Source organism: Dama dama, chromosome 10, assembly GCF_033118175.1.
Source record: "Dama dama isolate Ldn47 chromosome 10, ASM3311817v1, whole genome shotgun sequence".
Classification (NCBI taxonomy): Eukaryota; Metazoa; Chordata; class Mammalia; order Artiodactyla; family Cervidae; genus Dama; species Dama dama.
Window position 1 is genome coordinate 27279435 of NC_083690.1, and position 12022 is coordinate 27291456.

Here is a 12022-nt window from a genome sequence, read left to right on the forward strand (position 1 = left end):
CCCCATTTTAACAGTTTTTAAGTGTACAGTGCAGTAGCATCAAGGACAATGGTATTGCTGTGCAAACATCACCATCCTCAATCTGCAGAACTTTTTCATCTCCTCAAACTGAAATTCTAGACCCATTAAACACAAACTCTTCATTCCCCCTCCTCCCATCCCCTGGCAACCACCAGGGTTCTTTCTATCTATTGAAGTTTGACTACCCTAAGAGCCTCACATGAGTGGAATCATATAGTATTTGTCCTTCTGTGTCTGGCTTATTTCACTTGGCATGATGTTTTCAAGGTTCATCCATGTTGTAGTATGTTTCAAAAGATCCTTCCATTTTAGGCCTAAATAATGTTACATATAATATAAACAATATTTTTAATATAAACATTTTGTTTATCCATTCATCCATCAATAGACATGTGAATTCATTCGAGTTATTTCTGTCTTTTAGCTATTGTAAATAATGCTGCTATAAGCATTAGTGTGAAAATGTGTTTGAATTTCTGCTTTTAATTCTTTTTTAAAAATTTACTATTATTTTTTAAAACATTTATTTACTTGGCTGTCCCAGGTCTTAGCTGTGGCATGTGAGATCTAGTTCCCTGACCAGGGATTGAACCTGGGCCCCCTGCATTGGGAACAAAGAATCTTAGCCACCAGACCACCAGGGAAGCCCCTGCTTTCAATTCTTGTGCACATATGTAGACATAAAATTGCTGGACATATGGTAATTCTATATTTAATTTCTTGAGGAACCAGTTAAAAAAAAGTTAAGCCTTTCTGTAAGTGATGAGAAACAGTTAAGAATCAAAACAGCCAGTTTGATACCCTGAGAACAAACAAACAAACAAAAACATACCTGGCCTTTCTGGTTTTTAGTAATGTTTACTCTTCTGTGGGCTTCCCAGGCGGCTCAGTGGTAAACAATCCCCCTGCCAGTGCAGGAGATGTAGGTTCAGTCCCTGGGGGTGTCTGGGAAAATGCCCTGGAGCGGGAAATGGCAACTCACTCTAGCATTCTTGCCGGGAGAATTCCATGGACAGAAATCGTGGTAGGCTACAGTCCATGACGTCGCAAAAGAGTCGAACACAACTTAACGTCTAAACAACAACAACTCCTAGTGCTTTAATTATTTTTAAGACAGATTATTAATAAGAAAACAGATAAAACAATTTTCAGATTTTATTTACTTGAATTTATTTTAAAAAGAAAACCTTTTTAATGCCATGAATACATGTAACATAAAATTTACCATCTTAATCATTTGTACATATCCAATTCAGTGGCATTAAGTTCAGGTTTTATTTTAAGGTTTATAATCTCATCCAATTCTAATATCATTGGGTTTCATGCAGGTCACAAGGCACAGAGCCTTGGGACTCTCTTTCTTCCTACTCTCATCCCTGCCACATTTTGTACTCCTTCTGACCCTTCCCTCAAAACCACAAGGGCAAAGCAGTCTGAGTCAAGCTGCCTTTGTGACCATCTTTTGTAATACACTAACATTTCAACATATTTTTGGTAGCCCTTCACATTAAATGGCTGTCATTTTGCAAAATGAAATATGTATTCCTAGGAAGTGTTGTGCTGTATACAGGTTGTTGGCCAGAGAAGGGATTTATATCTATAAATCCCCCCGTCCTCCAATGGACATGAGGTGTAAGACGTAAAAACAAGATGTAACTTGTTTAGGGCTTATCTGTCCTCTGTCAGTGAGGGAGTCTAACTAGACAATCTGTGAAAGGCTCAAAGTCTAGGAACTGATGATGCTCTTCTTGACCCTCAGTGCTAAGAGAAAGGAGCCAAGATGGCAAATGTTCACGGTCTTGGTGGTTATTGCTCAGTTGCTCAGTCGTGTCCGACTCTTTGCGACCCCATGGACTGCAGCACACCAGGCTTCCTTGTCCTTCACAATCTCCTGAAGTTTGCTCCAACTCATGTCCTTTAAGTTGGAGATGCCACCCAACCATTTCATTCTCTGTCATCCCCTTCTCCTCCCGCCTTCAATCTTTCCCAGTGAGTCAGCTCTTTGCATCAGGTGGCCAAAGTACTGGAGCTTCAGCTTCAGCATCAGTCCTTCAATGAATATTCAGGGCTGATTTCCTTTAGGATTGACTGGCTCGATCTCCTTGCAGGCCAAGGGACTCTCAAGAGTCTTCTCCAGCACCATAGTTTGAAAGCATCAATTCTTTGGCAGTCAGCCTTCTTTATGGTCTATGGTCTCACATCCCCACCTGACTACTGGAAAAAACATAGCTTTGCATATACGGACATTTGTCAGCAAAATGACGTCTCTGCTTTTTAATATGCTATCTAGGTTTGTCATAGAAGCAAGCGTCTTTTTTTTTTTTTTTTGGAAGCGTCTTTTTATTTCATGGCTGCAGTCACCATCCACAGTGATTTTGGAGACAGGCCTAAGCACATTTTTTAACCTGGATCCTTCCCAGAAGCCTGGCATTTTTGCTACCTGAGCCTCACCTCATAGCTATTTTCCAACGGAAATTGGGGCTAAATGGTCTGAAGAAAAGGAGAAACATGCTCATGAAAAACACGGAGAAGGTGGGGCAAGCAGGAGGGGGTGGGGGCAGATGGCAAGAGCGGGATTGGGGGAGGGCCCAGTGGGCGGTGCAGGGCCCCCGCAGCCACTTGGGAGCAAGTGGAAGGGGCCACCTTGGTGGTCGGGATGGGCTCTGGGTCTCTTTCTCGGCTTCCGCGTACGTGTTCTGAGGTCTGGGGGCTGGCTATGGGGTGACACGGAGTTCGGCAGAGCTACTGCCCATTCCGGCCCCACCCCTTGCCAGGAAACGCCTCCCCGCCCGCAGTGACCACATCCCCCCGCAGGTTGCCTGGGAAACGCTCGGCAGGGGCTGGGGGATCCAGGGCACAGTTGCCCAGCAACAGGTGGTGCCCTCCCTTCCGCCCTCATGTGAGGCAACTGTCCAGCACCCTCTGCTCACACAGGGAAGAGCGGCTCCGACGGAGAGTCAGAAGCACGGGACCCACTGCCTGAGGTGAGGAGCGCAGGAGGCCCCTGAAGGGGGCCAGAGGGTCTGCCAGGAGGTGAGCAGAGACAAACAAGGGAGACGGGGTCGGGCAAGAGGTGAGGGCAAAGCTGGAGAGGCGGGGACGGGGTAGAGGTGGCAAACCCCGGGGAGCCTGCAAAGAGCAAGACCAGCTCCAAGGAGAGTTGTGAAGGCCAAGGAGCACCCAGGGTGCTGGCCGGGCCCACACACCCGGGCAGGGCTGGGATAGGTCTCACTTCCTCACCCCGCACTTCCTCTTCCAGGCAAGACCTGAGGGGGGCTGAGATGGGAGGAGAGGAGCCCTCAGGGCTCTTTGAGTTTTATCTGAGGCACCCTGGAGTCTGGGAGGAAAATACAGCTTCCAGGAAGGGCCTACCTGCAGACCCAGGTGGGCCCTGTCTCTCTGGCCATCTGGCTCCTTCCCGCCCTTTCTGGGTCTCCGGGCTCCTCTTTCTGCGTGGGTCTGTTTCTCACCCAGATATCTGGGAGCCCGGCTCCCCTCTGTCTCTCTCCTCCCCGTGTTCACACCCCTGAGGCCCCCCTCTGTCTCTCCTGGTGGTATCAACCTTCTCTCAGGCGCTTCCTCTCCTGACCGCTGTCTCCTCAGATGCCTCCAACCCCAGCTCTGCCCTCGGGGCAGACGGAGGCCTCCTCGTGGGTCCCGCTGCCCTGCGGACCCTGCATCCCCATCATGGTGGCCCTGGCCGCTCTGGCCGCCGTCTTCCTCCTGGCCACAGCCGTGTTGGCCGAACGCCTGTTTCGCCGCTCCCTCCCGCCGGACCCCAGCATCCGTGCACCCACCCTCGTGTGGCGCCCCGGAGGAGAGCTGTGGATCGAGCCCAGAGGCACGCCCCGAGAGCGCTCTGAGGACTGGTATGGCTCAGAGGTCCCCCTGCTGACGGACGGGGCCCCAGACCCGCCCGCCCAGGGGGGCACCTTGGAGGCACGAGCGACAGCCCCACCCGCTGCCTCAACCCCACGCTCCCCCCCCAGCAGCCTGGTCCCCCAGACCCCACCCAATGCCCCAACCCAGAGCACCTTCTGGGGGCCCCAGGTCTGGGAGGAGAGGCCCCAGGCCCCAGGCCTGGTGAGCTGGGCTGAGCCTGAACGGAGGCCAGAGGCCAGCGTGTATCCCGGGAGCCCCCAGGCCCGGAGGGTGCGGCCAGGAAGCCCCGATCTTGAGTGGGGCCTGCAGCCTCGGGTCACCCTGGAGCAGATCTCAGCTTTCTGGAGGCGTGAAGGCCGAAGCAGTGTGGGTTTCTGAATCCCCAGGGCCTGCCTGGAGGACTGGCCTTCCAGAGACCCTGGGGGGAGGCCCAACCTCAGAGGGATCTTAAGATCCTGAGGCTCCCAAGAACTTGAGCTGACACCTGAGGTCTCCTTGAGGAATGCCCACCCCAGGCCTTTTACTTGTGGATTTCAGTTCCCCTGGATCTGGGCCTGGGAGGCCTGGATGTGGACAGAGCCTGTGCTTTGGCAGGAACTCAGTGGTGTCTTTGCTTAGCTGCTGGGGGCTGTGGCGCAGAGAACTGGATTTGGGGCTGTCTCTGGTGACTCAGGCAGTAAAAAAATCTGCCTGTGATGTGGGAGACCCAGGTTCGATCCCTGGGTCGGGAAGAACTCCTGCGGAAGGAAATGACAACCAACTCCAGCATCCTTGCCTGGGAAATCCCATGGACAGAAAAGCCTGGCGAGCTACAGTCCATGTGGTTGCCAAGGGTTAGACACAACTGAGTGGCTAACACTGCATCAGAAGCTGCCAAGATCACACTTTGGATTAAGAAAAAACTCAAGGCAACAGACAGGAAGGAAATAGCATCAACACAGCGGCTTCCACCTTTCTTCTGCGTGTACCTGAGATGCCAACACTGGAGTCAAGGGTCCCATAGATGCTGAAGAACAGACTGTGGTGATGACGAGTGTCAGCCACTAGCAGGAGAGACAAGAATTCAGCTTCCCAGGCCCCCATCATCCCACCAGAAAAACACATACAGAGAGGTCAAGATACAACAGAATATCTTATTAGATACAAACTGTGGCTTTGGCCCCCTGCTGGTGACAGGAGGCCCTCCTCTTGCCTGCAGTGAGACCTACAGTCTAAAAAAAGCCAGCAGGCAGCAAGTCCTCTTGAGGCCATCTCTTCTTAGCCCTCTGGATCTTACCCCTCCACATGCGGGGAGGCCTGATCCACGGAGATCTGAGTTTGATCCAATGCAGAAGGGACACTCTCTTGAGCAAGGCAGCTCCTAAAACCGCGTCCCTGGCCATCTTTCCTCCCAGTTTGCTAGCCAGAGCTGCCCCAAGACAGGCTTACTTATAATGTTCCACCCCACAAAAATGGAGCCCCCATATCTGTATCAGCTGACCTCCCCTTTGGGCGTGGAGCCAGGAGTTGGGGGTGGGGTGGGGGCAGGCGAAGGAATTTCCATTCCCTGGGATCTGACTTCTCAACCTCAGTCCTGAATGTTAGGATTTCTGCCATATCAGTTGACCACCTGTACTTTATATTTTTCTTTACACATGGTTTACTGTTTGCTTAATAAATTTATTTTACAAGGAATCTGTTGTGTATCATTTCTGTAAATGGAAAACCAAGTACCACTGGCCAGAAATAGAAGGTTAAACATGGAAATAAATACAATGTAAACAAAGATATCAAGTTCTAAGTAGACTTGATTTCCTGCTGGAGGCATTGACCTAGAGATTTGCCCTTTTTTTGTTAAAAGGATCAACAGTGTTGTTGTTGAGTTGATAAATCCTGTCCGACTCTTGGCGACCCCATGGACTGTAGCCCGCCAGGCTCCTCTGCCCATGGGATTTCCCAGGTAAGAGTACTGGAAAACTCTTGCCATTTCCTTCTCCAGGGGGATCGACCCAGGGATCAATCCTGCGTTGGCAGGTGGGTCCTTTACTGCTGAGCCACCAGGAAAGCCCTGTCAGCAGTGTTAGAAAAGTGGCAGACACTCTAGTGCCATCCTGAGACCTGCCCACAGATGACCTGCCCTGGGAGCAGCCATCCTGTGTGACTTAATGCCGGCCAGGAGCCCCTCCCCCAAGTTCATCCACACCCAGGAAATGCTGGGGGGTAGAGGCCAACACTCTGCTCTTCCTGCCAGGAGGGCCGGGGAGCCTCCCTTCTCATTGCTTGGATGTCAGAAGTTGGAGCAGCAGTCCAGGAACCAACACACCCACCTCCCCTCCCACCCGAGGCTGAGGGACCCTCCCCTCTTCTCCCACCTCACACTCATCCCCTTTGTGTTCCTCCCAGCCTGGCCCAGGGGGTGGAGGAATCAGACCTGACCCCGCCCTCAGGGAGCTCTCAGTCTCTCTAGCAGCTGGCGTGGGGGTGGAGTGAGGTGAGATAAGACCGGAAGACACTAGTGATACAAGATCAGTCCCATCTCTGTCACTCACAGTTGGCTAATAGTGTTACTTCTCCTTGTCACCATCAGTTAACCAGACTCTGTTGTGGGGACTCCGCCCACGAGGTGTGAACGGTCCCAGGGAAATGAGAGCTCAGAGCTTAGATGCCTGTGCACCAAGGGCTCAGTGGAGGGACAAGGCCCCAGTGCTCCGATCTGGTTCTATCACCCACTCACTTGGAGAAAAGTAATTTCTGTATTCCTGGGCCTCACATTCTTTCTCATGACACAGAGAGAGTTGAAAGTTAAACCAATGCTCTATTGGAGCTTTCCTAGCTGTGATGTCTAAGGATATGATAAAAGGAAAGATGGTCTCATACACTCACGTGTGAATGAATGTCATCTCCCTGAGGCAGAGTCCAACTTGCTGTCCCCCAAATCTCCTTTATGTCCCCAGACCCAGAGCAGGATCTAAAATATAGCAGAAGCCCAAAGAAAGGGCAAGGGGAATGACTATAAATAGATGGATTAACAGATGCATTCATTTTACTCTTTCTCTTTTTCCTTTTTTTTGGCTGCACTCCATGGCACATGGGATCCTTGTTCCCTGGCCAGGGATAAACCTCATGTCCCCTGCATTGGAAACCTGAAGTCTTAACCACTGGACCACCAGGGAAGTCCTCCCTTCTCCTCTTTATTTTGAACCTCTCTTCATTTTTAACAGTCTTGTTACTTTCTCATGCTGAGTCCTTCCTTTACGCCTTTCAGCATTTAAAATGTACTTCTTCAGGACTTCCCTGGTGGTCCAGTGGTTAAGACTCTGTGCTTCCAGTGCAAGGGATGCGGGTTCAATTCCAAGTCAGGGAACTAAGATCCCACATGCTACATGGCCAAGAATTAAAAACAAATGAACAAAACCATAAAAATAAAGCATACTTCCTGAATGGTCCATTACCTAAAAACTCTGTAGTCTTGAGTCAAGTTCTAGAGTGTCTGCTCACTCTCATTCATGACAGCTGACATCCTCTTATGTTTTCTAAGTTGGGGTCATGAACTCAGCTCCAGCAGGGCCTTATCCATGGAAATCCATGTGACCAGCTCCAGGATGTCTCTTTAGAGAGCTTCTATGTTTGCTCCAGCCAAGGATGCTTCAGGGGAATCACCAAGCCTGAACCACATTATTTGTTCATTTTTATTTGGGCTTCCAAGACTACATAAATCATATAAATTTGAACCCCAAATTTAAATGAAGGCACATCTTTGCTTATGAATTCTCAGGGGAGCCTTTCCATTACCACCAGTTCTCAGGGTATGACCCACCAGGTTCTTTTGTGCTCCCTGGGCTGATGGAAAGGTTTGTTTTTTTTTTTTTTCCTAGTCTGCATTTTCACTGAGAGTGTCACCCTTTAAGGGACTGAGCTGAATGTTAGAGTCTCAGTTTTCAATGACCCAGGTAAATCTTCTTCTCCAAAATATAGGTGGAGGTAAAACCCAAACTCCTTCTTTTTGCCAACTGTCCATGAGCTCCCCCACCTTTGGCTTTCTATTTCCTCTTTGTGTGTGGCTCCGGGGATTCCCCTTAGTTTCTTGAAGCTCAGCTGTGCTTTGTAAAGGATGTTTGCTTGATTTTATGCAGCATTTCTAGATGTTTCACAGCAGGCACGTGCTTGTCAGATTAATACCATTCACAATATCGCCAAAAACAAACAAACAGCCGATTTCCTCTATAACCAAGGTCAAATCTTCACAGCTAAACTTCTGGAAGGACCCGTCTGTCCTAGCAGGCTACATTTGCTCATCTCCCCATCACTCTGCAACCTGCTGCAGGCTTCTATACACTTCCAGCATTCTCCAGAAACTGCCTTCCCCAAAACCAAGATCTGCATATGTTAATCAAAGGACACTACTCAGTCTCCTGTGAGCATCTTAGATATTTTGATTCCCTATCTTTTTTTTTTTTTGGCCACACCACATGTCATGGGGGATCTAGTTGCCTGACCAGGGATCGAAGGCGAGTCCACTGCATTGGGAGTGAGGAGTCTTAACCATTGGATCACCAGGGAAGTCCCTGGGTCAGATAACATGTCATGTTCCTGTACACTGTGGAATATTTTGCAGCAACTCTAGTTGTGAAGAGATGTCTGCAGGCATTGCCAAATGTCACCTGGGGTGGGGTGGGGAGGGGAACCAACCTCTCAGATCTAAGTGAAGCATTTTAATCAATTAACGCACCTGCACATAGAGCTTGCAACCTGTCCAGAGAAAGGCCCACTGGGGAGCTAGACATAGCTGCCAGGTAGAACCACAGGTGCCACCTCTTACTGATTATCAGGGGCACCAAAAAAGGATTAAGATGAAGAGATAAAACAACTAACCCTGGAGGAAATGATAGGGATGGAATTGGGTAGTTAAACAAGTAGTTGTAGAAGTCCCAACAGGGGACTATAGAGAAGGAAACCTAGGAAATTTTGGGAGGGCATTGTAAGTTAATGATAGCTCAAGAAAGCTATTGGGAGAAGGAAATGGCAACCCACTCCAGTATTCTTGGCTGGAGAATCCCGGGGATAGAGGAGCCTGGTGGGCTGCCGTCTATGGGGGTTGCACAGTCTGACACGACTGAAGTGATTTAGCCGCAGCAGTAGCGGCAAGAAAGCTATTGGAACATTATTCAATGAAGCAAGCTTGCTTAATTATAAAACCATAAACAAACCCGTAAGATATGCCCCAGGCTACTAGATGGAAGAAATGTCACCATTCTTCTACTAACAAGATAATCCTATTTGACCTCATAGGGTCAGACACTTTTCTGCCTAATATGTATGCCTAATGACATATGCCTTACATCTGCCTCTCTGTCTACCTGAAGAAGGCGGTCTTCTCCCCTCCCCCCTTTTCATTAGAAATTGTCTCCCACTCAATCCTCGGGGCAGAGCTCCCTCACCTGCCCACTTGCATCTCTTAAAACCGTTCTATATTAATAAATCTACTTCTTGCTATCACTTTGCCTCTCGCTGAATTCCTTCTGCATTGAGACACAAAGAACCTGACCCTCAGTAAGCCCAGACACTGGGTGAGTGATTCTAATTAAAAAATTGTGGATTCAAGTCCCAAACTGGGTTTTGGCTGGGTTCAAGTCCCAATGTGATGTAAATGGTTTCAGAAACAAATAAGATAATACACCATGAAACCAGGAGAGGCTTCTAGGAAGACAGTGCATCACAATGTCTTTTGTAGTTGAAAATTATAAATTATAATATAATTTGGAAATTGCAAATTTGATTGCCCAAATGAAAAAGTTAATCAAAAGACTGTATGGGCAGAAAAGGTTTTTAAACATCTCTCAGGATGTAGAGGAAAAGAAATGGAAAACATGTAAGAAATGTTAAGAGATGAAGGGTCAATTCATTTAATACTTACCTAGGGGCTTCCCTGGTGGTCCAGTGGCTAAGATCTGTGCTGCCAATGCAGAGGGCCCAAGTTCGATCCCTGGTTGGGGAGCTAGATCCCACACGGTACAACAAAGATGGGAGATTCTGTATGCCACAACTAAGACCTGGCTGGATCTTAGAAAAAGCAAAGGAATTCCAAAAATCATCTACTTTTGCTTCACTGACTGTTAAAGCCTTTGACTGTGTCACAACAAACTGTGGAAAATTCTTAAAGAGATGGGAATACCAGACCACCTTACCTGCCTCCTGAGAAACCTGTATGCAGGACAAGAAGAAACAAAGCCAAACATGGAACAAAGAACTGGTTCAAAATTGGGAAAGGAGTATGTCAAGCCTGTACATTGTCACCCTGTTGATTTAACTTATATGCAAAGTACATCATGCAAAATGCCCGGCTGGATGATTCACAAACTGAAATGAAGATTACCTGGAGAAATATCAATGACCTCAGATATGCAGATGACACCACTTAAATGGCAGAAAGCAAAGAGGAACTAAAGAGCCTCTTGATGAAGGTGAAAGAGGAGAGTGAAAATGCTGGCTTAAAACTCAACAGTCAAAAAACTAAGATCATGGCATCTGGTCCCATCACTTCGTGTCAAATAGATGGGGAAACAATGACAAACTTTATTTTCTTGGGCTCCAAAATTACTACGGACAGTGACTGCAGCCATGTAATTAAAAGACGATTTCTCCTTGGAAGAAAAGCTATGACAAACCTAGATAGCGTTTTAAAAGCAGAGACATCACTTTTCTGACAAAGGTCTATGTAGTTCAAAGCTATGGTTTTTCCAGTAGTCATGTAGGGATGTGAGACCATAGACCATAAAGAAGGCTGAGTGCCAAAGAATTGATGCTTTTGAACTGTGGTGCTGGAGAAGACTCTTGAGAGTCCTTTGGACTGCGAGCAGATCAAACCGGTCAAATCCTAAAGGCATTCAACCCTAAATACTCATTGGAAAGACTGATGCTGAGGCTGAAGCTCCAATACTTTGGCCACCTGATGCGAAGAGCCGACTCATTAGAAAAGACCCTTATGCTGGGAAAGACTGAGGGCGAGAGGAGACGGGGGTGACAGAGGATGAAATGGTTAGATGGCATCACTCAATGGACATGAATTTGAGCAAACTCAAGGAGGTAGTAAAGGACAGGGAAACCTGGTTTATTGCAGTTCATGGAATAGCAAAGAGTCGGACATGACTTAGTGACTGAATAAACAACAGAAGAATTATATACATTCATCTGTATAATTACAGATTACAAAATTATCTAGCGCTCAGCAAGGTGAAATTCACCACATCTCGAAAGCAGTAATAAGTGAAAATGACAGGAGAGGATAAATGAACTGTCAGAAAAGATTATGGATTTTTTTGGTTCTATTTTAATTATTGTATCCAGAGCATCACAGAACTGTTGCCTCAGATAGGTCACAAAAACAGTTCTTTTGCGTCTTCTACCTTTTCCCCCAATGGACTTGTCATCCTTTGGAATTAGATTGGCATTTAAAAATGCAAGACTTGGTCTAGCCCTTGAAATCTTCCATCCATTTGGATAATTACTATACCAATAATACAAAAATAACTTTAGTGCAATCCTTTACCTAAAAGGCTGCCAAAGCTCAATGAATTCTCCTAATATTCTGAGAAAACAAAGCAAATCATGCAAAAAATAAAATAGATATTTTTGGCTCTTGGTGAGATTACAGTTAAGGGGCTTTAAAATTGTTTTTTGTTTTGTTTTAATGTGGGAAGCATGATTTTTATCCAGCCTTTAAGAAATCAACATTGTTCTTGTTTATTTCTGGCTACGATGGGTCTTTGTTACTGCGAGGGCTTTCTCTAATTGCCACGGGCAGGTTTCTCATTTCAGTGGTTTCTCTTGTTGCAGAGTATGGGTTCTAGAGCGCAGGCTCAGTAGTTGTGGAGTACGGGCTCAGTTGCCCCACAGCATGTGGAATCTTCCCAGACAAGGGATCAAACCCATGTCCCCTGCATTGGCAGGTGGATTCTTAACCACTGGACCACCAGGGAAGTTTCAGCATTGTTCTTTATATACTGATGTAGTATTCCAAAAGAATCTTTTCTTTGGTTAATAAGCAGCCAAATATTAAGAAAGTGATTTATGAAATAGATCTTTGCTGGTGCTAAGACTTCTGAAAATTTTAGCTCAAGAGCTGGAGGAAGAAATAGGTTAC

The 12022-nt window shown here is 47.3% G+C and overlaps 1 protein-coding gene across 6 annotated transcripts; it reads left to right on the forward strand.

Annotated features, from left to right (window-relative positions):
* Positions 1–2370: 2370 nt before the first annotated feature.
* Positions 2371–5577, forward strand: C10H16orf54 (chromosome 10 C16orf54 homolog). Of its 6 annotated transcripts, none has more exons than XM_061153203.1 (3): positions 2371–2553; positions 2836–3005; positions 3281–5577. In XM_061153203.1, exon 3 carries the CDS (start codon positions 3625–3627, stop codon positions 4279–4281), a length of 657 nt encoding a protein of 218 aa, XP_061009186.1. In that variant the 5' UTR covers positions 2371–2553; positions 2836–3005; positions 3281–3624; the 3' UTR covers positions 4282–5577. The 6 variants fall into 6 exon arrangements, with proteins under 6 accessions (XP_061009186.1, XP_061009191.1, XP_061009188.1 ...); XM_061153208.1 differs by lacking the exon at positions 2371–2553 and having other exon boundaries at positions 2630–3005; positions 3281–3405; positions 3625–5577; XM_061153205.1 differs by lacking the exon at positions 2371–2553 and having other exon boundaries at positions 2630–3054; positions 3594–5577.
* The last annotated feature ends 6445 nt before the right edge of the window (positions 5578–12022 follow it).